The 25,813-nt window shown below is 37.3% G+C and overlaps 1 protein-coding gene across 3 annotated transcripts in view; it reads left to right on the plus strand.

Annotated features, from left to right (window-relative positions):
• Positions 1-25,813, plus strand: part of CCNY (cyclin Y) — a gene marked incomplete at both ends in the record, with an annotated part of 110,142 nt that overhangs the window by 44,449 nt on the left and 39,880 nt on the right. The window contains one exon of one of the 3 annotated variants that reach the window (XM_079538698.1): positions 24,021-24,117. The exons of 1 other annotated variant lie outside the window; for it this stretch is intronic. In XM_079538698.1, coding sequence (XP_079394824.1) covers positions 24,021-24,117 — 97 coding nt within the window. The remainder of the gene's footprint in view (positions 1-24,020; positions 24,118-25,813) is intronic. One more of the 3 variants, XM_079538699.1, reaches the window with a different exon arrangement.

Here is a 25,813-nt window from a genome sequence, read left to right on the forward strand (position 1 = left end):
CTGCCCAGAGAGGTGGTGTAGTCACTGAATCTGGAGGTTCAAGAAACATTTAGATGTTGTACTGAGGGAGATGTTTTAGTGGGAAATACTGGTCATTTGTGGACAGTTGGACTGGATCATCTTGGAGGTCTTTTCCAACCTTGATGATTCTATGTTTCTATGGTAGGATGTAGGTAGAGATAGGAAGGAAAGAAAGGCAGAATGCAGAGGAGTGTCCAGAAATTTTGGTTATCCCCCTAGTGCTGACCCAGTTCTTAGTAACAAAACCAGTAGAATGGATGTTATGCATTGCAATGTATTCTTCCTTCTTGAAAGCATTCATATTGTGAAACAGATGTCTCAACTGCAGTAATGCAGGCCTCCAAGTGAAGACCTTTCCAGCTTTTATTAGCCTATTGTTGGAGCATTTAAGAAAAGAATGCACTGTGATATGTCAGTTAGCTGTCAGCTCAGGAACCCTTCTGCAGCATCCTCTTGTGTACTTCAGGGTTCAGAGCAAAGTGGATGAATGTTCTTCTCTCTAGAGTGTCTGATAAGTCAAGGGGAACACTCTTGAATTTATGTCCTGAAGCGTGATGCTTACATTTCTAGCATAGCATTCATATCTGTAAATGTTATTAGCTTCAGAGTATTCCATCTGCCTGAACTGTGCTGTATTTATTTAGTTCAGATAGAAAATATGTCAATGTAATTATTATGATGTGCATTAGGAAATAAAATTGATTTTGAAGCTATGTGAAAATAGGAGATATTAAATGGAATTGTGAAATGACCCCATAGGCTCTGTAAAATGACAAAAACTTTCTGTCCAGTCCTATTGGTATTGGTGCAGCATACTGGTACATGTTTACTCTGTGTATGAACCAAGAATACAGTGGGATAAATATTAGATGTTACTTAGGTGTTTCTGCTTCTGAATGAAAACAAATCCAGGTTGTCTCCATTTAATTTACCTTTAGACTTTTACGCATTATTAATTTTCCTTAAAACAACAGTCTTTCAACAGTATGCTTTACTTTAGAACAGAACTTCATATTCTGTTGCCCTTTTTTGACAAATGTATATGGTTTGGCAGGGTCTGATTAATAACATTTGTTTATGGTATTACAGAGTACCAAAAAAAATCAGTTTTCTCTATGGAAAATAACTTCAGGTATTAAACTTTTTCATAAAATTTATTACTGGTATATATAGCCTTAAAATATTTTAGTAATAACAAAAGGAAATAATGAGCTGTAGTTTGAAATATTTTTGTCAGGTTGCTAAAGTTTAGCTCCTTCTGGAGAGAAGAATTGCAGGGAGAATAATGAGGTAATGTTTATCTGTATGATCTTTAACGTTTCAGCCTGTGTGTTGAAGGAATTTATTTCTTTGTACTTGCATTCTAGATTTCAGTGCAGCATTTTCTTAGAAGCAGAAATAGGTGCTGAAAGATTTTCCTGGCACTGAGAAGAGCCATGACAGTCTTTAAATATAGTGAGCCATGTAATGGGGTTACTTGGCAGTGCCAGGAGGATGAGTCAGTCAGTTGGTAGTCCAGCGCCCTGTCCTGAGCAGTCATTTCAGCTTTGCACTGCTGTTCTACCCAGTGGAGAGTGGCCAGGAGCAAAGCTTTTAATTGCAGCAAGGGAAAGGGCAGTGTTTTGTCATTTGACTTTTAAGTCATTGCAGCTTGTCCTTACTAGAATGATGTTAAAAATGAGTTAATAGTGAAATGCTTGATGAGAGGTATACAAGACTTTATTCTTTCCCCTTCATTTGCTGCAGTTTGCTCCCAACTGGCTGTGTTCCCTCTGCTGTTTCTATACGTTGCAGACATTTGTATTAATTTTCCTCTTGAGTTGTCTTTGCATGATTCATGTGAAAATCAAAACAGAATGCCCTCCCCCTGCTGTTTGTTTGTTTTAACTTCATGTACTGTTGTTCCTCGGAGCTAATAGACCTGTGGGAATTCAAGCAAGATGAAAAAGAGTTTGCCTAACAAGATGATTTTGCCATTTAAATTGAAAAATCTTCTTGAACTGACTCCAAGATCTAATGCTGGTCCCATAAAAAAACCCCAAGGAGCAGAGATCATCTTTCTCCAACACCTAAATGTTTTAAGATGTTTTGGTCTTGGAAAAAGATGAAAATTGGTCAAAGTGCTAAAGATAGGAAGACATCAATCCAGATATTCTTAACTGATTTTACTGACGTCTCCCTGTGTAGCAATACTGCCATAACATATGTTTTTATGGTTTAAAAATAGAACTATTTGCCACTCTCCTGGCAGAGTCACTCATGCTGCTGATTACTGTAGATTAAAAACAACAGCCTATTCTCTAGCCAGTGCTGCAGTATCTCAGAATTATGGAAGAATATCAGTTCATTTGGTGCAAATTAAAATTAGCAGGGGATTACTGTTTAATTGTGCAGTACTGATTGTAGTAGAGGAAGAATTTGAAAAGTGCAGTAGAAGAAATGAGGTTCTAAACAGCAGGGTCTGTACTTTGAAAACAGGCATAGTTAGAGGTCTTGTGCGATGCTATTTAAGCATTTCACTTCCAAAGCAGTGGCTTCTCTATACTAATGATGAAAGTTTAACATTTCTTACTGTTATCCCACAGCATTTTTCATGGCTGTATTTTACAGGAAGCGATTTCCTTATGGGAAACCAGGGAAAAGCATTTGGAAGATTTACACTCTCTGCCGTACCTATTCTAATAGCTGTCTGCTTCACTAAAAGGCTAAAAATGAAGCGTCAAACTGTTAACAAAAATTTTGATTTTGCAAAATGTATTTACTAGTTGATAGTGGCATAAACGTTTAAATACACATCTATTTGCTTGTTCTGAAAAGGGTGTTATGATCTTGAAGCTACATTCCAAAGTATATCTCCCAAGTTTAAACAAAACCTAGAAGGAGTTAATACAAAATGAGAAGCAATTTAGTAGAATCATAGAGTGGCCTGGGTTGAAAAGGACAATGATGGTGTAGTTTCAACCTCCCTGCTGTGTGCAGGGTTGCCAACCACTAGACAAGGCTGCCTGGAGCCACATCGAATATAAGGATGTATCTTAATCCTTACTGAAGTAAGGATATAGGAGACTTACCTCTCTAGGTGTCAGCAGAAACAATTATGCTTGATTAAAAAAGAAATATATGTATTTGAAACACTGTGCAAGCACAATTAAAATTTAAAACAGTATATGTCATGCTCTATTTGCAAGGAATTGGGAATTTCAAAGAAATGCACAAAAAGTGTTAGAAATGTATGTCTGGATAAAGGAAGCCATTTACTAAGAATGGCAAGAAAGGAAGAGTATACATGTATTCCTTGAATTCCTTAAGGAAGAAGGTGCAATAACTATTGCTGAACTGCTTCCTGTCACATTTTCCTTTACAATTTTAGAACTAAAGATTTAATTTTCTTGGCTTTGTTCGTAGAGAACTTTTCTGTTCTTTTGAATTGCATTTGCTTTCTTAGCTCTGTTCTATCAATGAAAATGCCTTCTGCACTTTGTAGAAGCAGCTAGTGTTGACTCAAACTGGTTGGATGTTTGGCCAGCAACTTGCCTTACTTGATCTGCTTTCAACTTTTTTTAAAGCATTGGTTCAAAATGTATGGGAGAACTTAAACACCCTGAGGCCTAAGCCTCTGACAAGAAAAACTCCCAGGCTACTCTATCTTTTAAAAACAAAACAAAACAAAAAAAAAGGTTATTGGGTTATCTTCTTTTGTTCCCTTACTTTTCTTCCCATTCATCTTCCCTTTCATTTTGCGTAGAGATCTGCTGCATCTGTGACCGGGATAGAGCAAAGTGTAAGTTTATTGCAGAGCAGACCTTCAGCAATCCAGAGGAACTAGTGGGATTATTTTATTCACAGACTATTGGAAGTAAAAAAAAAAAACAACTGTTACCAAGCAGCCGTCCCTCACATTAGAACTGTGTTAGCACCTGTGTTTTTAGACTTCCTTCATCTAGCATAGAACAAGAGCAGCTTAGAATCTTGCTTTGATTTTTCTCTGTTCTGTTATTCTGCATTTTGTTCTCATTTGCACCTTACCTTGAATTTCTGGCAAGATCACGGACTTTTCTTCTTGCTTCTCTTTTTTGCAGTGGACCTTTATGAGGTTATGCTCTAGAGCCCTTTTGCAGAGCCACAGGTAATTGCCTGCAGCAGCAGGATGGAATTTCCTGGAGAAATATCTATCCAGGATACAGCTGCTAGTGTAGCACCTACTCTGAGTTTGTTCCAAATACAGTTACCTGCTGTTGTTTGGCACCTTTCAGTCTCAGAAATTTATTTTCTACTGACCTGTACCTGTTTACTAGATAAATTTTTCTGTTCCCCCCCCCCCCCTCCCACCTCTTTTCAGTTGAGGCTTGAGGACTTGTGAAATGGTGTGTTTGCGTTTCACTATGCAGAACGGAATCTTCTGGCTGATCTTCTAGCCCATAAGGACTAGGCAGTGTTCAGAGATTCTCCAAATGTTTTATTAGGCTAGGAAGATGTGATCAGAAACAACATTCAGAGGCTGTTGGTGTTGGAAAGCATTGTAGAAGGAGGTACCAGGGTGCATGCTTGTGTGGAATGGGACGTGGAGAAGGAGGAAGAATGATGAAATACATACTTGGTTGAAACAGCAGGGTAACGATGGGTGATCACTGGCGATGCTCCTTAGACAGACTTATTTGTACTTGGAGTAGGGAAAATAATCATATCTGTTGTAGAAAGAGTGACTTTTGAAGAGTTTCCTCACATAATCCTTTTCAGTTTCGGTTTTGTTTACTGAGGTTCAAGTAACAGCAGAATCCTGATGGAAGGGCAACATGCCACAGCATGAGAGAAATTAATTTTTCCAATACTGTGATAATTTGTCCAGTTTCCAAAATAACGTGTATATATGAATATCTTTTAGAATATCTGTATCTTATATAGAATATCTTTTAGTCTTTTAGATTAATCATCTCCTTGAAAACAGAACAGTCCCTTAGATGGAGGATAGCAGCTGTGTGGACATCGGAATTCACCAGTGAAGTTGAGAATGCGAATGCTTGCAGGAGTCGCAGAGGCAAACTACAGAACAGATATTCCATGACAAGATCGTGCTTAAAGGTCCTCCGTTAGCCTAAGTAGAAATCAAATAGTAATGGTAATATAGGTTTATCTTTTAATTTAAATTCGATCAGTTTTTACCAATAAATGACGTGAAGTTTTTGACTCCTTAGAATCAATGAAAGCTTGAGATAAGTGTGTGTAGATTCAGTTCTCTGTGCAGTGGTCTGTTGTTTCATGTGCCTGTATTGCTGAGTTCCTTCCCGTATGAACAGAAGATAGTTGAGACTTGGGAGTGACAGTGATGAAATGAGAAAGTGGGAGATAAAATGAGAAAATGGGAATTAGATCACATGAATACAGTGAGCACTAGTGGAGAGCTTGGATTGCTGTTAATTGTCATTTACACAAATGGATAATATTAGCTGCTTTCATAAGACCTCCTGTGTATTGTTTGCTGATGCATTCGTTTCTAACTTCTTTGAAAATTCTGTGCAGTTTATAAACTACACAGCTTATATGTAGCTGGTAAAAACTTGCATTCACATCCTTCTTATTCCAGGAAATACGAAGTTAGCTTTAAAAAGGCTGTTGGTGGTGTTAGTTTTTTTTTTTTTTTTTTTTTCTTGCAGTAATCCAGTAAGGTAAATTATCTTCATGAAATAAAAGAAGAAAAAAATAATATTTTGCAAGCTCCTGTTTCTTCTTCTTTTTTTTTTTTTTTTTTCATCCTGTTGCATATTAAATGTACTCTCTTTCTGTGATGGCTTGAAGGGAACAATTGTCCACCTGATTGTATGTGTTTTACTGTATGACAGTTGAATACATACTAATTTATTATAGGATGGATATGAAATTCTTGTTGTGAATTGGGAGGGAAAGCATGGAGGAAGATTTTTCATACAACATTTTAAAATCAGGAAAAAAAATTGCTCAGAAAAAAAACCAACCAACGAACCCACTCTTCAACTGAACTTTCTTACAGTGATTCTGAGAACAACTTTTCTTCTTTTTGCTAGATCATTAAGGCCACCTTGGAATCAGAAGTGAAGAAAGTGGTGGTTTGGAAGGGATGCCCTCTGTCAGTAAAGTCATGATTCTTCTGACACTAGTGTCCCAGACTTGGAACAAAAATGTAAACATGAACTATCAGAACAAAAAAAGTCATCCTGTTAGATTTTCAGGGAATTACAGAACAGATTTCTGTTGTGTTCTTATCTTGCATTTCAAAAATAGGAGGAGGTCAGCATGGGCTGCATATACAGTTATTTTATGTAGCTGTTTGCATAGTGTCAGCAAAACAGCAAGTGGAAACTCACCCAGTGGTGGATTCACACAGAAAAGCAATTTTTATCTGTACTTTGGTCCCTTGCAGAGCTCATCTTTTTTCTTCTGTGAAGTTGATGATGACACTTGTGAGCATGAGACTTTTCTTGGTCTCAGCAGTCCAGGGACATCTGCTGTGTTTTCTGTTGTCTCAGGGTGCTGTGGTATTGTTTCTTACTTGGCATGTCTGAAAGATTTCCTGGTTTTAGACTTGTTGTTATCCTGTCACAAAATGGAGCTTTATATTCTGACTGCCTTAGCCTCTCAGATCTGTGCTGACTTGAAGGATATTTTGAGACTTAACCACTATGGTGTCCTGGTTCTTCAACTACACAGTCTTTCTGGAGCGTCTACTGTATGTATATATGGGTTTGTGATATTATAGAATGTCTCAGGTTGGAAGGGACCATCCAATTCCAACTCTCTGCCATAGGCAGGGCTGCCACCCAGCAGCTCATGTGTCAGTTTATATTTTTCAAGTATTTTAGAATATCATTGCTACTTAGATAATAGTTTTAAATGCACGCAGATTAGGCGTGCCCTCATTTGTTTTCTCTTCTAGATTATGGCTTTGAATTATAAGGAGTATCCATTATTATTTTTTTTTTTCTGTGGGAGCATTCATAGTCATTCCTTCTCCATCTTAGATGCTCCCAAAGCTTTCCTCTTGCCTTACACGCTTTCAGTCCCCGGACTCATTTTCTTTACAAGGATAGGAAGAGCCGTTCTTGTTAGTACTTCAAAGATTTTGTCAAAGTACAGATATTTTCGTTTTACTTCGCATCGCTTTAGTGTGGACAGGATCTCTTACAGACTGCTGTATGAACCTTGAGGTGCTATATGGCCTACTCACAGCAAGAAACAATAATTCTTTTAAATTTTTTTATTTTTAAAAAAGTTTAAATTTTTAAATAAGTCAATACAGCAAGGTTAGGAAGCCCAGGAAATTGTTTATGCAGATTCACATAATAAAAAGCTTGTGGCTAAGTTGGATGTGTATCGTAAATTCTAGGAGTCTCAGCCTTTTCCCTCAACCGTAATGCCAGTCTTCTCTATCATGCTGAAGAAAAGCCAACACCTGAAATGCCACTTGCTCTTGACACGTGGGTGCCATTGAATATGGTGTAATGTACCCAAAGCACCACAGCACATAGCAAATCTTTGAGAGACGAGACTCTCAAAAATTGTTTATCTTTCTTCAATGTTCCTGGTGTTTTGAATCAAATATAGGGCTGTGAACTTGCAGAATTTCTATCTGTATTCTGTAGGGCAAAATCTTTTGGAGCATCTCTTATCAGTGTTGGTGAAAAGCGATTAGATCTTAAAAGGACTTCAAAAACAGGTTGTTTTCTCCTTATTTATATAGTTTGGTGTCCAGTTGTGGAGGGTTTCATCTACATATCTCAAAGAAGTATAAGATAGAGGAGGAAGAAAAGAGGCCATCAAAATTTTTAAAAAACCAGCACAACAAAAACAAAACTTGGAAAGCTGTTTTCAGTATGTACGTGCTTGTACTGAGGACAAACGATTTTCTGCTTTGAAGTCAGACAGGTTGGAGACAGCGTCAAGTTTGAAATGTTGAAAAACAAAAAACAAAGATGATTTTTCAAAGTCCTAAACCTTTGAGCTAGATTCATCTTGCTAGTATTTGTGTTGCAGAAATATGTCAAGAATGGAACCACCTCTATTTTCTCTATGTTCTTCAATTTTGTGCATCTTCAAATAGAATGATTGGAACCGTCCTTTTTTTAGATGAGTTCATATTGCAGAAAAATTATTTTAAAAAGTTTTTTTGTTTGGTATCTTTGCAAATCTTAGCTAGTAGCTGGTAAATGAAACCAGACTGACTTCACTGATACCTGGAAGACTTCCAGTTGTCTTCAAGCCATAAGACATGTTGAATACTGATGGACAGAGAGGGAATACGAAGACCTGTCTAGCACTGCTATCGCTGGAGCTACTGATGTGTTAGGTGCTTGAGCGTTTGTTGAGAAAAGGCTAAGGTTCAGCCAGCCCACAGATCCTCACACACGTCTGCCAGCAGCAGTGACATCAATGCCAGTTCTGGTGGCTATGTTTTACTGTGACTGATCTGCTGGTATTTGGACTGAAACCTCTGAAGTTACAGATAGTGTGAAGTTGTGCAAGTCCATACATTTCTTTGGAGCGGTTCCCATTTATATCATTTACATCAAACTTGAGTTCCATTCATTGTTAAATAGATGTTTTGTGTACTTTTAGAAATTATTATTTTTAACATTAATATCTGATTATTATTTTTTTCTGTTTGTAATGGTTTCAGTGTTACAGAATGAAAGAACGCAGTTGTGATTTCACTTACATACATGTATGCTTGGGGAAAATATTCTGCTGAGCTCTTGAACATACAAGAAGTGGCAGGTTTTTAGGCTGAACTCCAGAACCATCCCACTTATCTGCAGATTATATAATCAAATCCTGTGCATGTTTCATGTCGCTAGGACAAAGTACAAGCAGCAAAGTGAAATTAATTCTTATATGAAAGGAGGCCAGGAACTGCCAGATTTTGCAGCATTATTGTACCAAAGGGAATTTTTTTTTTTTTTTTTTTTTTTGGAGGGGTGATGAGGATGAAATATGGATTGGATCCATGCTGGACCCAGGCAGCAGGTGAAGCTCTGCTTACTCAAGTCATTCTTGTGCACAAGGATGCAGGAGAAGGGGAGACAGAGAAAGGCATCTCTTGGCTTTTTGTGTGTGGTCAAAGGCCAGCTGCAAAATACAAGACAATATTTTATCTTCCCACCTTTTTGAAGAAATATAAGGCAGTAAGGGAACATTTGGTCACCATATTTTGAAATTTTTTTGTTTTGCACTTTGCCATTTGTGATTTGCCCTAGCTTGCAATGGCCACAACTTAAAAATTACAATACATCTTGAATATTTCTGTGCTCTTTTCTCTCTTGTTGTGGTATTTTGAAAAATGTTCGCAGAAAATTTCCACCAAGATCTTGGGGTGCCTAAAAAACAGTGGCAGTTTTGACCTGCATTTACTAAAGAGTTAGAAGTTTCTCAGACTCTCACTGAGCAGTGATGTGCTTTTGGTGCGGCACATAGCCTGGTGGAGGCACTTTGGTGGATGCAGGATCCAGGCCCTTCTTACTGCCAAGCTTTTTTCAAAACCTTACTTTCTTTTTAAATGTGCTACAAATTATGTGTTGAATAACATGTTTAAAAGATATCACTCAAAAGTGTTAACAAAAGCTCTTAGATGACAGGCCATTAGCTGTTGCTATGCCATCCCTTGTTTTGGTTGTCTCCCCTGCCTGTTTCTGAGTAGACTTTTGCATTTTAAATGCTCTTTTATTATCTGTTGCAGCTTGTCTTTTTTTTTTCTTTTTTTTTTCCCCCTGTCCTTTTACTGCCTTGCTTGTCTCTTCTTCTCCCATTTCTGACTTTTGTGTTTATCTTTAGCTTATGTTGCCCTCTGTTTGTCTGTGGTTCCACATATCTGAAGCAGCTAGCCATTGCAAAGCGTAGTGACTGTGGTAAGCAAAGTAGTCCAGTTGAAAACTGAAATCCATCTTGGTTGTTTCTCATAGTTAGCAAGGGCCTACAAAATCCTTTATGTTTAATTTTGAAAGAGTCATGGAAAGGAAAACAACCTAAACTATGAGCCTCAAAACCTGAAGTCCCCATTCCTCTCTACTCAAAAGACAGCTTGAGTTATATAAATTCAGAAATCTGTGTTTTCCTTCTTTGCTTTTTTTGTTTGTTTGTTTGTTTGTTTTATTTTGTTTAAGATACGTCTTTGGTCTAGATATACACTGGTAGGAGAAAGAAGGAGAAAGATCAGTTCCTCCTGCATTAGTCCAAATCCTTAGCCAATGTGCAGTGTATGTGTACATAGTGCTAGAAGGGAAATGAGCATTTTTCTGTCTGGAGAAACTACAACATTGCAATCCAGTGACCTGAAAGTTAATAGGAGTTGTTAGCACAGTCAAAGCAAATGAATAATTACCCCTTTACTGGAAATTTGTTTCACTTCTGGTCCATCTGTATTTTAGTTCCGGTGGTGCATGCAGTACCTCCCTTTCCTTTCCAGAATATCAGCTACCAAAAAGTCAAATGCATGTCTGGTTGGTGCTCTCTGAGGATGAAAGTCCATGTGCTGCAATAAATCTGATACTGGAAAGATGACACAGTAGCAGTGGAGAAAAATTGGTTAATGGTAAACTACTCAGCTGTTACAGCTTTCCTCCTTGCTTAAGAAGCACACGCTGGTCTAGTTAATTCCCTGCTTTAGGTTTACGTAATCCAAATGTTTTAATAGCTCTCAAAGACAAAGGGCCTATTTGGTTCAATTTAAGCTGTTTATTTTTCTGATATCAGATTACAGTGTAACAGGACTTTGATGTACGGAGGAGCAATGTAGGCTAGACCTAAGTTCTGGCTGGCCTGTTTCTCGCAGGAGCCTGTGGGAGAATATAAGGACAGAAGGAGCCTATAGCGTTTCTTCAGAATACCTCGGATGTCAAAAACTGCACCTTGGGAACTTCCTCAGCTATTATTGCATGGCTTGCAGTTCTCAGGGAATTTGTTGTGCAAGAACCCCTTTTTGGTTTTTGGACCATTTGAAATTGTAGCAACTTTAGTGACTTCAGCATGCCATGGAAGGTATCTCACAGCAGTGATGCTGCTGAAGAGCCTCCACCTTTGGATTGGTTTGAATATGTCTGTACAAGTTGCATTGTTCCTGCAATGTGTTGCTGAAATGGTAATACTCAGGGTTCATTGTTCTGAAGATGAAGTTACGATTTATCTTTATTGTTATTATTCTTTTATCTTCTAATTTATTGACTGGTAATTGTGATATTCTTCATAGCTGGTGCTTGTCCACCGTGCTGTGCTCTATCATTTGCAGACTGACATCTTTCCGTGTTCATTTAATGTTTTTAAATGCAAGAAACAATTTGACTATTGACTATTTCATCTCATCCTCCCTTTCAAGTCAGAGCATTATGGGGTAGCTGCTTTCTCTATGCACCACACTTGCCAGTTAAACCTCTCCATGATGTCAATTTGCCTGCTTCAGTGGAAAAACTTCTGACAAAATTTGAAATGATGAACTACTGTCCTGAGTAGAAAATACTTGCTGTATTTATTTTTATTGGCAAATCAGACCATCAGAAGAGAAAATTTTACATCTTCTTAGTAATTGCTTAAACATTTAATTTATGGCATGACTAAGTGCATTCCTGATAGGAGTACACATTAATGATGTTTGTATTCTTCCCTCTCAGTAGATTGCCGCAGTAGTTTGTGTTGGAGAAGACTTGATGAAATCATTCTGATTAGCGTGCTGCGTTAGGAATTATCTGTCCTGCTTTAACATACTGTACTGTTGTTTTTTTATTGTTTTCTTTTGTCGTAGCAACTCTGAAGACTGTCTTGTAGACTGACACAAGACAATGTAGCAATTGACGGTTGTTATTTCTATGTATCTACCAGAGGGGATGAACACAACCTAAGTTGTGCTTATGCGGATGTATATAATGAACATTTGAAATTCTTGAGCTACATGAGGCAAAAAATGACTCAAAAGAATTAAACTCAGTGAGTTATATTGATTTTTTTTTTTGCCCTACAATAACGTGTAACGTTAGTCCGAAGCTGTTACATTACACGGATCTGACATTTGTATGCATCTTTCTGGTAGCCTTGGTACGTGGAACATTCCCATAATTTGGAATAAGCTACTGCTCATAAATAAGTGCAGATGTGAATTACTAGAAGTAGGCTATAACAGTCTGTGGCCACATTTGCGAAGCACTTAATTTTATGTATATTTTGAATTAGTTCCCATATCTTTTGTTCAGAAATGTGTCAGGAAGTATATAGGGTGTCTTAAATATTCCATCTCTGACATGCCTGAGAAATAGCAGAGACGAAATTGTTTGATGATGAGACTTCAAATAGAATAATTCAGTTGAAAGGGACCTACAAAGATCATCAAGTCAAAATGTCACTTAGCACTTTATACCCTGGATTTGGTCTGAGAATAAGTTTCACAGGTCAGTGGGTTTTCTGAAGAAAGAGTTCAGATATTGAGCTAAGCTTAAGTACTGTACTTACAGTTTTGAGAAAAGGCTTGAAAGATCAAGAAAGAAAAACTGATTCTGGAGTTTTCAAGATCAAATGGACTTGAGAAAACCTATTTTGCCTTTCCCAGTGTTATCAAGTTATCTGATTATGCACTGTTTTTCAGCAGCAGTCCTGCCTTGTGCTGTACCAAGAGTGAAACGGCCTGAAGAATGAATTGGACTGTGCAGTGAAGGAGAGATTGTTTGTGTTCAGAGGATGTAATAAAGGGAGAGTGGGATGTGAGGGCATGAATCCAGCTTTTGGACCAGTGTAGAGTGTCCACAGCTGCAGCCTATCCTGTGTGACACTGTCGAGGCAGGAATTTTGTAACTGAGAGGAGATCTGTTTGGTTAAACTTCAGGTTACTGAATTTTAGTTTTAGTCTGAGTTTGTCACCAGCTGTTCCATTACACAGTCAATGGGAAAGAGTCACCACGCCTGGAGTTCAACCCATCCACTTCATTGCAGACTCTTATTTTTAGATTTGACAAATAGCCACTGGAAAGATGCAGTTCCAAAAATACATGCCTTACTGACTGTAAGGTGACTAGATGAATAGCTCTGACTTAAGTATCTAATTAAGAAATCTAATAAGGTGTTAAGATTGGATAAGGTGGTGTTCCCATGGTCACTTTATGTTCCTCTGTCTTTCTGGCTATCTAGTTTGAAGCTTGGAATCTAACTGCAGAGGTGTGAAAGAAGCAGAAAGTGGCACCAGGGTTTTATTGTATTTACTTTATTACTCAGAATCCTTCATGTCTAAAGAGAATACCAGTATCCACCAGAACCATTTTTTAGTACTGTACACAATTCAGCTCTGCTTGTGTTCTCTGCATCATGTCTTTGGATTGTGGTTTCACATTACCTATCGCCCTTCTAACCAATAGCACAGATATCCCTATTCTGATCTTGATCTGGTAGAATTTTATCTGCCTGAATGGTTGCATTACTTGTGGGTGATCAGGCCAGCCTCAAGACTTGAATATTATGTGCAATTCCTGGAAGAAAAACAGAGAGAAAGATGCCTTTATCCTTTCTTTCACTTGCCCAGAGCTCCTGTTAAGAGCTGCAGAGTTGCAAGATACCAGACCTGAGACTAATTACTGCTCAAGATCCAGTGTCCTAGACATTAAGCTAATGTAATTTGGGGAATAAGTAGATATTTGGCATAAATACAAAACATTATTTGTATTTATATTGTATTATTTGTTTGAAAGTAAATACATGAAAGTTTTAGAGCTATTTGTATAGTCAGTCAGAGTAATAAGGTAAATCGTAGTGAAGATGAATGACTTAACGTTTTAAGTCATTATAAATTCACAGCAAATAATAAAGTATTAGAATACTGTATATTTAATCACCCAGAACTGACAACTGTACAATATCAAAGTTGCTTATCCAAGATCAACACTTAATGACCCTGTGCTGACACCTCTGAAAACAAATATCAGTAAAAATTATTTTAATTAAAGATCTGCAGTTAGTTTCTTCAAAGTTTAACATATCATTCTCCATCTTCTTGCTTGTTTTTCTTTGTCAGGTGTTACTGGAGAGGTGGATGTGAGTCAGATCAACTTTTTTTTTGTGGACAGGTGAAATATCTGGAGGCTGGAGATCTTTAGTTTTTACAAGCTGTAGGGGCTAGAGTCCAAGCAACAATTACTTGCCTGCTTCTCAAGTTGGATATATTTTGAGTGAGCTGTATTATATGCGTTTTGCTGTAAGACTGTATGGAGGCTGAGCTTCTTGGGCTGAGGGACTGCATGAAAGCTTAGTGTTGTAGATGTTTGTGTTCATAGGCATTTCTATACATGCACAAACAGAGTTTCAGTGATGAGAGATTTGTAAGTTAAGGTTGCTTTTCAGGTCTAAGTGGTAAACTACATGTAGTACGAATGATAACGCTGTGTCTTGGTAGCAGGATAATTTGGTTTCCATAGGAATATAAATCTGCAGGGGAAAAATTGAAAGCCTGCTACTGTAGTTTATCAAGCATTTCAGAAAAGATTGCAAATTACATTTTTTTGCATATTAAAAAAGCAGCTGCTGCCCTTGAAATCACAGACATAGCCTTACAAGTGCTTTATAATACACTTGCACTAAATTTTTTTGAGAAACCAGAGATTATTTCTGTTCATATTTCACTGATTGCCTGTCTGCTGTTTGATAAAGTTTTTAACTTCAGATCACAGCTCAATAGCAAACCAAGAGGAAAAAAAGAAGATATCCTGAAGAGATGACGTTCTCTCTGGTAATTTATTAAAATTGTTTCTGTAAGGGAATGAGAAAAGTGAGCTCTACCACTTCTGATCTGCTGTAAGGGCTCTGCAGAAATTGCATCGCTATTATGAAGTTATTTTTTTTCCATATGAAGAGCTGAGATACAGCCCAAAATCTTAGGGCCTGATGTGTAGTATATTACACACCCTCAAGGCCACTCCGTCTCTTAACGCTGTTACGGCAGTAGGAATGCTTTTGGAAATGGTGAAACAAAAACCCCTTGATGCTAAGCTGCAGATGATGCTTTAGTCTAAGGTGAAAGCTTACAATGTCAGCTCAACTGTAGGATGATGATGATGATGACAGTTATGCTCCTTTCTGTTGATCTCTGTCCTTAAGTAAAATGGATTCACTTTACTGTAGGTTAACCCAGCACTTCTGCTGACTGTTACTGTGTGTTTGACTCTGTGGCAAATGATTCCCTTTTAAAATCTGTGTTAAATTTATGGAGAGGTTGACTAGAGTGACAAGCAGCCTTACCTGTGGCTTTCATGGGTTGATGCCTTTTTTTGGTGGCAAAACTGATTGAATATTTTGAAACTACAAGTAAGATAATTTGATAAGGGCAACAGCTGGTGTCATTTGTTCACATGTGTAATGACACTGTGCTTACATCTGTAAAAGGTTTCCATGCGTAATTTAAAATGATTACCTTACGTTAAATAGGAGTGTACCATATTGTAATTTTTCTGAAATATTTGTGAGAGGAGAGCAAATATTTTTAATTATTACTATAAGTAAGAAAATATTTTTTAAAAGGAGTCTTTCTCAACTGTGTGCATTCTGTCCTGTCTGCTTCTGAATCTAATAAATTGGACAAATAAAATTCTTTTTAGTGTGGTGTGTATATGATGTAAAAAATACATCAGGGAAAAATCATTTGTAGTGCTTAGTGTCGCTGGGGCATTAGATAAATGCATTGATTTCAGTTTAAGGTTAATAGGACAGCACTTTACTATGCTGCTGTGCATGCCTCAGGCTTCAGGTGGTGCATGAGTGACATTCACAAAAGCAGGCAGTAGTTAGGATGTGAATAAAACCCACCTGAGATGCATAGCAAAGCAGTAGAGCTTGTGATATTTTGCCATGTTATGTAATAATGTACATGGTATGGAGAGACACCAGCCTGTGCTTTTAATGAGAAATCTCCTGATATGACCACATGTCGTGTGTTCTGTAAAATTTAATACTGGAAGGTTTTTAAAAGGGAATGTAAAATTGATGAACTTAAATACTGTCTTCTCAGGTGGTGTTTAGTAACATAAGGGATATCAAAAGTGAGAGTATAAGCAGCCTGCGTCAATAAAAGTGGACATCATTTCTGTTCTAAATGGAAGGAGACACTAAGAATGAAATGTACCACCTTGTGTCTGATGATGCAACTTGAGAATTGTCTTGTTGGGAGAGACTGCAGTGAAGGGAAATGCAAATGTTGAAAAATAATACAACACCAAAACTGTTTGATAAAAACCTTGCTCAGCCTTTTTGTATGGAAAGTTATATCTGTGATTTTCCTTCTAGAACAGAAAATAAATACAGCTGTGTCTGTGAGAACTGTTGTGTGCTATAACTTGACCGACTGGTCTGGAGAAACTATACAGAAACGAGCATTATTTGCTGCAGAGAACTCATTTTGTTTAAGAACTAACTGCATTTCCCTCCAAGTCTGAGATCACAGCAGAACCTGGGACAGAGTAACCATTTCATTGGAACTTGCTGAGAAATGTGCTTGTTGTTTTCTTGGAGAGATAGGCAGAGAATACAGTGGATCCAGGGTAGCAAAGATTATAGCCAAGTTTTTCCAGCAATCTAGCCAAATCTGAAGGAGTTTACTCTTCCAGCCAATTGCCTCCTGGAACTTTCCAATTTTCAACTTTCTTCTCTTCTCATAATCATTGTGACAGAGCACTGGGATGTCATCATTAAAATTCTTTCTTGCAAGAATTCTACAGAGTAAAAAGGCATTTTCTTTAGAGGTGACTTAGCTGTTTACACTAGATGTAAAGTAGTCTAAAATTGTACTGATAAGTCTTGTTGGTCTGTTTTTGCTGCAGTCATGTTATGTTTGAATGGCATAAGCTGAAACTTCCGTGTAGTGGAACTCATATCTTTGAAGCTTTAGTGCAACAGCACATGCAACTGTTGTTATTGTCCAGTGAAATAAGGAAGTGCAGTATAGTCCTGTTTTGGCTTGAAAACTCACAAGCAGAAAGCGTCCTATGTTATTTTATTCACAGTACTTGGTGCATTGAGTGTTTGAGAGATGTACCCCAAATTAACGCGCAGTCTCAAATGGAAGGAATCTTTAGTACTAGCTTAGTCATATGGTCTTCCAAGTGTGTTCTGGCTCCTTAACGTAAGTCATGATGTTGTAAAATGAAAATAGTGTGCATGAAAATGCCTGATAATGGTGAGAAGTTGCATTCTAGAGTCATTTTCCTTTTTTCTCTTGTTCTTTAAAGTAATCTCTAGTGTTACTTTGCTTCATTTGACAGGAGACAGATGAGGGAAATGCTCTTAGCTGAGGTACCCATTTAGCTCTTCCCAGCTTCTGAAGGAATTAATTTTTATTCGCGGTAGTTGTTTAAGGGAGTATTTGCATTACTGTACATCTAAATGGCTGTTACAGAAGGGAACAGACCACCAGAGCCTCTTTGCTGTGCTGTCTTCAAACTTGTGGGGCTTATTCGAACACGTCTCCCACTGTTGTCCTTTAATTTCTCGATAAACACTCTGCAGTGGTTTTATTGCTTTCCAGCCACGAGGTTGGACCAGGAAATTGCTCTGTAATGTCAGGTTGTGGGTGTAGCAAAGCTGGCAAGGAGGTTGACTAATTTGTGTAGGGCCAGCTCAGCTGCAGGTTCCTCTCTGGCCCCTGGCAAGTCTGCTCTTTTCTTTACCTGAAGTCTCTTTAAATAATGAACAAACGAATGTTCTTGGGAGAGGAAATGTGGGTTGAAATTAATATGTGGCACTGTCTTCCCTTTAACTGCAGTAATGTTTGTGTGGTGGCATTGATAGCTTTCCCATCTTAAAGGGAAGAAGTAATTTCTGCAGATTATTCCAAAACTACTGACATATTGAACAAATGTTCTGCTCAGTTTAGATACTAGATGATCATTGAATCAGCATCAGAATGTTGGCTGTATAAACTTACCTGACTTTCATCGTTTAAAAGAAAGGAAATAACCTTCTTCTGTTAGAATAAACACATTTTCAGGCCTGCTCTCTGCTCTGCAGCCCACAAGCACTATTGCAAAGCAGCAACAGTGTTGGTTTTTCCTGTCTGTGTAACAGCAGGAGCTTTGGTGCGTGTTACTCAGAGGTGAGTTCCTGCAGTACCTATCCGTCAGCTTCTTTTGGTGTGTGTTTCTATCTCAATGCTCTCCTGAACTGGGAGGAAAAAAAAAAAAAAAAGAAAAAAAAGTTATTTTTCTGTCAAAATTTTTACCACAAACAACGTCATCCCCTTCTTTTCTGTTTTTAACTTGCACAGTGTATTCTAACTACGAATCTTAAAATGCAAATCTTCTTGAAGCAGGAGTTGAAGTTTTAGAGAGCTCACTGGGGTTTGCTGAGATCTTGTGTTTGATCTTGCTAAATACTTGTTTGTTTTAAGATTAACTTAATCTAGAGGCCCCTGGGATCTTCTGGTCTGACCTGCATATGCATAAATCATAATAGAGGAACTTGCATCTAGCTATTTTAAATAAGCCTAAGTACATGTGCAAGACTAGAGCCTAAAGATGTTTGTTGGAATTAATGTTCTTGAAAGGGAAAGCATCAGAATATGTTGAGTTCTTCAGGGGTGGAGCTTTGGTGCTAAATGAACCTTCTTTTTTCTTCCAAATTCGTAATTGCGATCTTTCTGCTTCACTTTTCACTGCTTTTCTTCTGTTGTGTGCTAGATTGGAGAGAATTTTCAGTACTTAATCCCCTCCCCCCACGTGGGGAGCTGCAGAAAATTCCAGGATTTCCTCTTTGATTAGCTAAACAGCTTGAACTCTGTAAGGCTCTTGTTTAATGTCGTTTTCTACCAGTCATTCTTGGAGGTCTCTTCTGCACTCATCTGAAATTTTTCCTTATCCTTTTGAAATGTACAAACTGAAGCTGTATCCAGTATTTGTCATTTCAGTAATGCTTTTTAAGATGTGTATAGATAAAAAAAAAAAAATCTTTCCTGGGCTTTAGTCCAATTCTGAAACTGAACTGTTTTACAGTTCACTTCTTTTTATGGCCATATTTGAATGCAGCTACTGTGGCTTCAGGGATGAAGTTTCTCACAATGCCCAGTGAAATCTCATTGTGGTCTTCTCATTATTGTCTTAAACTTCAGATTGAGTTATAGTCAAAATCTGCCCTTTATTCTTGGGGAGACAGAGAACTTATTTGATGTAATAAGTCAGGAAGCAAAAGCTCTTATTTTGGCATGATACTAAATGAGAAAGAGACTGCAATCTTAAATTTATTTGTATGCATTTGTAACTTTCATCTTGCCCAAATACTCAAAAATTGTGCAAATTGCTTTTAGGTATGTGACCACTTAGCTGAAGTGATCCTGAGTCTGACTTTTATTTGGTTAATCAAAATTATTATGATTTAAAAAGATATCATAAAGGCATTTTGTATTCATTTTCATGTAAATGAAAAAATATATATAATAAGCATGTATCTTTATAGATCACAGAATCACAGAATTGTAGGGGTTGAAAGGGACCTCCAGAGATCATTGAGTCCAACCCCCCTGCCAAAGCAGGTTCCCTACATATATGTATCTATGCAGACATCTTTATTTCTATTATAAAGAAGGGTACATGCGTGTGTATGCATACATGTATATATTGACATTCATTTTCAGTTTATAATCCTGAGAATACAAAAAACCTCAAAATTTCATTTGCTCTATGGGAACTGTATTTTGCATAACCTAATAGTCCTTTAGAGCTGAAAGAATAAATTAAAAAAATCCAGATTGATCTTTGAACTTGGAAGAATCTAGGAAAATATTTCCCATCTATTTAACATTTAATTGCCTAGCATGCTTTAGAATTCTCAGTTGTTGTTAAGTGGTGTAATGCTTCAGGCTTGGCTAATCGTGAAGTTTAGGAATCTTAGATGAGAGATCTGAGCTGTAATTTGTGCTGTAAAAGGGGCTTATGTTTTGCAAGAGTAGAGCCTATCTGATTTTACTTCAGTGGCAGTAAGGAGTAGTTGTTTTATTTGTGGATTTCCTGTATTTTGCATTTAGTGTAACTGGAGCAAAATATTCCAAAATGATGAGGTGTCCCCTGCGGCTAAAATCATGCTATTTGGTTGAGTAGGTTTCAGGAATGTTCTGACATGCAGTTAACTTCTTATTCTGATCTTCAGTGACTTCATTATTCAGAGCAGGTGTTTAAAGGGAAAAGAATGTGTTTTTATTCCTAACTTTTTTCCAGATTTAATTAGCTTTACTTAAGCAACTTATGGAAATATACATTATCATTGGTAAAGCCTTTGCCAATGTTTCACCACTTTCATATCATGTATGTACGCTTAGATATCACTTGAACAGAATAAACATTAATAATTTATTATCTTTGTATTTTTTATTAATGGTAACTATTGTAACAATAAATTATTTTAAGACACTGCATTGCTCTATAAATTGTTGTGTCAACTGTTACTTGTCCTGTTATTTTTTAATTTACTGAAACCCCACAGAAACTCTGAACCCGAAGGATCTGTAATTAAGCAATATGTCTCTTAATCACAAACCAGTATTCTCTTGAAAAAAAATCCATAGTTTGGACCATCTTTGAGACTTTTTTTTTCTTAACACATTTTGGAGTGCAGGGTAACTGCTTGAAAAATATTCACTTGAAATCCTTCATTTGCAAGGCTACGATGAGTCATAGAGCAGACTGCTGGTAATGGATAAAATTTTTGTACACATTTCAATAATTGAAATTCTGGCTCTCACTTCCCTCTCTAACAGTTGAATACTGTCTGCATGAGTTTATATCTCTTTTTAACATCAGTTATTCCATTACAAAGTGCGTAAAGCATTCATACTGTGGCTGTTTTAATTTTCAGATGCTAGAAAGTACAACTGGTATCACTCAAGCAATATGATTGTGGTATGGAGGTAGCTTCTTGATGGTCAGTGCCCTTAGGCAATGAGTTAGTAACTTCAGATTTGTGTCTAATATTTGATCTCTTTCCTCTTATAGCACTGTTTCTAATTGCAGACATGTAAGAATTAGTTCCCAGATTGAAAAGGGCATTTATTTCCAAACTGCACAGTAAATTTCAGTCTCTAGAAACTGGTATCTTCCTTCTGTCTTGTGAAACCGTATCTCTTTTAATCTCCCCATACGGAAGCAGCAGTGGCTTGGAGTGATGTGGTCCCACCAGTGCCTAAAGAGTGCTTGGATTTACCTCGTGCTTTTCTGGGAGGAATGAGGAGTGATGAGGTTGCAGGCATACATCTCACAGCCTGCTTTCTTCTGCCTGCAGAAACCTAGCAGTAAGTGCTGTGCTGTTCCTCACAGGGATAGGGGACTCTTAGCAGTGCTTGTCTTCTTAGGGTCACCTTGTGCTGGCAAAAGTCCTGGCAGGCTTCACTGCTCACCTACCCATGTCATTCACTTCTAATTTTGGAGATGGCAGTCTGAAAAAAAGAGACAAACAGGACGTGTTTGGCTGCTGATTGGAGGGAGAGGACGGCAGAAGGGGCGCTGACAGAAGAGGACGTGTACTTTGAGGAGCATGTAGGCTAGGGCAGGTGGGGTGGAAAGGAGCCCAGGCAGCTGCCTCACCCAGGCCACTTCCAAATCCATGCTCTGGCCTCTGCAGCTGCTGAGTTTGGATCTTGCTAGCCTTCTTTCAACTTCTGCCAGAAAACAGCTTGTGCTTTTTTGAAAAGACTTCAAGCCCTCCATTGTTCCACTTCTTCCGCATAATAGTCTTTTACAACAGAGGAATCTGAAATAGTTGCGATTTGACTGCAAGATGTGGCAATTGGTTTCCTTTCTTTTCAGCCCCACAAGCAGACTGTAAGCCTGTACCAGGCTGTTATTATTCCCCAAGCAGACAATTTTCTAGGCATGAAGGAAAGGAATGCTCGTTGCTTTGGGGACAGTGTTTTGACAGTTGAGTTCACTTGCATTTTATCAGTCTTGTTTTGTTAGCTGAAATGGCTTTGCTGTACTTTAAAAGATTTTACAGAAAAACTGTCTGCAGAAAAAAGATCTACAGAAAAACTGTTGTTTTTAAATGCACTTTATGATGATGTATTGTGCTGTTTGTTAAATGAAGAGGATGATAAAAGGCAGTGTATTTTGCTGTTTTAAAACACTGATTATGATGATTCTTTATTTAATGATTTACATCTTGAATTCAGTTTAATGGAAAAAAAATGTCCTGAAATGAAAAGCAGTGTTCAGTAGCACTGTCTATCATAATGGGTAATTTTTATTCTTCCCCACATCTAAATAAGATGCAGAAAGTAATAAGAAAATGTTCTTTCTATTTGACAGTCCTTCCTAACTTCCAGTGATATGGTCACATACCTAAGATCTCCCCTAGGCTTGGCTAGCAATTGTGCTTTCTCAGAGAATCAAAATGACTTTTTCTGGAAATGTTATTGCATTTTTCCTTGGTGGCTTGGATAACAGTAATAAGACTCCTTTCGAGCTGAAATTTAGAAACTGTTCATTTATATTCCTGATTTCTTCCTAGTAAGTAGGAGGTCCGTTACTTGACCCAGAAGTGTTCTCCAAGTACCAGCAGCATGTCAGGCAGCAACAGGGCAGTGGTGAAAGATGAAGGGTCTAGAGCACATGACATGAGGAACAGTTGAGGTTTCTGAGTGCCAGGGTTCAGAAGACTTTTGAACATCTCTATCAGATATGGGGTGTTCGATTTTGGGTGATTCCATTTGGAGCAGGGCTGGACCTGATGATCCTTATGGGACCTTCCTGACTCAGGCTATTTTATGACTCTGTGATCTCATGGGTGTCAGATGCAGGGGGGCAGAGAGGAAACCGAGAGATGCTAGAAAGGACAGGTAGAAAATAAATTTGTAGAGAAGAATATGATCAGGAGAAAAATGTGGGAAGGCCTAGTAAAATTATAAATGGAAGGGGAATGAAAAATGGAGCATGGTGATGGATAGTGAAAGAAGAGAGAAAGTTGCAGATGGGTGAACTTGGCCCTTGGGCAGAAATATTTCTTTTGTTGTTATTTTTATAAGACCTGAAGCTTAATTCTCCGTTCTGAGTTTTCAGAGAAAGAGAGGGGAGTGAGAAGTTTAGAAAGCCTGAGTTAGTTACCAAAGACAAACATCAGTGCTCATATGTAGTGTTGCATAAAAGCCTCTGTCAAGTGGAAATTAATGTATATGTAGAGATATCAGGACAATAGAGGGGAATTTACATTCTTGTAGTCACGTGGGGAGTGCAAGAAAAATGATTTAAAAAAAAATCGTGCTGTTTTTAGCAGCGTGCTTTCAAGTGAACGCAGGCATAAGGAGTTTCAAAGAATTAGAAGTAGCATGGAGTTTGGGAACAAGAAAACTGAAGGCATTTTAATATTGCTGGGGAAAGTAATTTTTCTGGAAATTCAGATATGCTGTGACAGATTCAAATCCTCAGTAAACATTTTTGATAACATTTTTTTTTTCTTTTACATCGCAGAAATAAATATGTTCATGTGAAGTATCAGGAAACGCTAAACTTTTGTAATTTTGATCGTTTAAAATAGCCTGGCCTAGATGTAACTTGTTTACCTTTAGCTTCAGCAACTGCTTATTTAATCACATCTAATTATGGAAAGCTAACTATCTGCAGAGAGATGAATATTTACTTCAGAATACTTCTTTCTTCTACAATTACATGTAACAAGCACTGTTCCTCTGCTTAGCAGTGGCTTCAGGATATGGAGGAAGAAAATGATGGAAAATGGATAATTCCTGACTTACTATGTACAGACTTCTCAAGCTGCTTTATCTGTTTTTATCCAAAAACAAATTAGCCCTTAGAAGCAAAGATTAATCCCAAGGCTGTGTTGATGCAAACAATTTGCATGCCAAAACAACTACTGGTGTGAAAAAGGGGTAAAAAAAAAAAAAAAAAAAAAAGTGATTTTGTTTTATAGTAGCTGCTTAAGTGTGTAAGCTTGATCTTACTAAGAAAAAATAAGAAAATCTGTGTATGCTGCTGGATAATCTTAAATGTTTAACATGCTATTTTTTGTTTGTTTCTTTCCAGATTTGAACATGGAATTCAACCCATCAGACCATCCACGGGCCAGTACGATATTTCTCAGTAAATCTCAAACAGATGGTAGGTTACTGAACTTATTGCTGTATTTACTATTGCAGTTATCTCTTTGTCAGAATGCATGTGATAGCTACTGAATAAATAATTCCCCTCCCTCCAAAAAAGAGGCTTTGATAGGTACTGTATGAGAGTTGAAGGAAATCAAATTAATGAGTATTTTGTCAGAGTTAGTACTTCAAGGTCACACTGAAGTTTTAAGTTCCAGTTTGTCATGGATAATGTAGAATATAATTATAATCAAAAATGTTTTCCCTAAGTGCAAAATTTTCTGTGCAACCATGTTTTTTTGTTTGTTTTTCTTCTAACATTCTGAACAGAAGGCCAAAGTTCTGAGAAAAATGACTTTATAATATTTTACTGAAAAAAAAGCTTGTGTACCTTAGCCAAGAAGATGGTCCAGTGTTTCCTCTGATATAGCTGATCTGTAGATGAGTTCAGTACTAGATTTGAATAACAAAACAACCCATCTCCCACTCAAATCTTCTATCTTTTTCTCTCATGGATTTGAAATAATCATATATTTGTCTGGAGTTTTTTGTTTTTTTTTTTTATTTGTAGACAAGATGATCACTCTGGAATTACATCTATTATGCAGGCTTCTTGATAGACCTAGAAGAATAGAAGCCATTTACTCTGGCACTTACATTCCTTGCTGGACATTTATGACATGTTGTTTTAGAAGTAGATGAAAATAATTGATGCAAAAGGCATTATTTTCTACCAAGACTTTCAAAGCATTTTCGACTTACAGACAGAATTGTAATTCTGACTGTATGAATTCTCTGTCCTTCTTGCTGTTGCCTATAAATGCCATTTTTCATTTACATAGTAAATTACAGTGTCAAGCACATCACTTAGGAAAAAAAAAGTAGTTTTCACTTGCCATATATTTTGTGCTAATTTTTGAGCTTGACTAGTACAAAGAGAATGCATTTAGGTTCTGATTGAAGAGTTGATTACTTGAGTACTTCTTTTGCCCTTCAGATTGTCCGGAATTCAGCTCTGATTCTGTCAGTGGCTTACTGTGTGTTTTTTGATGTGATTGTGCCATCCCGGTCTAGTTTGGTAATCTATGAAGTGAATATGATAACATTTCCATAGTTCAGTGTGTTGTCAAGACTGATGTTTATTTTTACAGTGCTTTGAGACTGTGTAGTCCCATGTGGTTGCTACATGTTTCTCACTACATTTTGTTGGGAAAAAAAAGACAAAACTTCAGTTCCAAGAAATGAAATTTTTATCACTTGATGATGACTCTTCATTGTGATAATAGTGATTAATTTATTGCAGTATAGAGTTAACTGTGCAAATATTTAAATGACGATTTACACCAGAAGTGTCCAACCTTTTGGCTTCACTGTGCCATACTGATTGAAGAGGAATTGTCTTGGGCCACATATAACATATAGAATATGGTTAATGTATATAAGTAACAAAACATCTTCTTTTTATATTTATGTTTCATTTAAACATTAAAAAATGAGGGCAGCAAAACCATAAAACCAGTGGATTGAACATGTATGGTTTATACCATGCTAGAGTTGGGGTGTGAAACCTTATTCTAGTATATATAACACAAAGAACTCTACATAATTTTTGGAATGAGAACAGTGAATTTATATAAACTTTTAAAACAAAGTTTTAAGATCTGTTCAGCTGTTCTTGATCTTAGTGGTAAAAATCCAAAGGCTTGTACAAAAGAAATAAGATTTTGTGAACAT

This window comes from Tetrao urogallus (genome assembly GCF_951394365.1).
Source record: "Tetrao urogallus genome assembly, chromosome: 7".
Classification (NCBI taxonomy): domain Eukaryota; kingdom Metazoa; phylum Chordata; class Aves; order Galliformes; family Phasianidae; genus Tetrao; species Tetrao urogallus.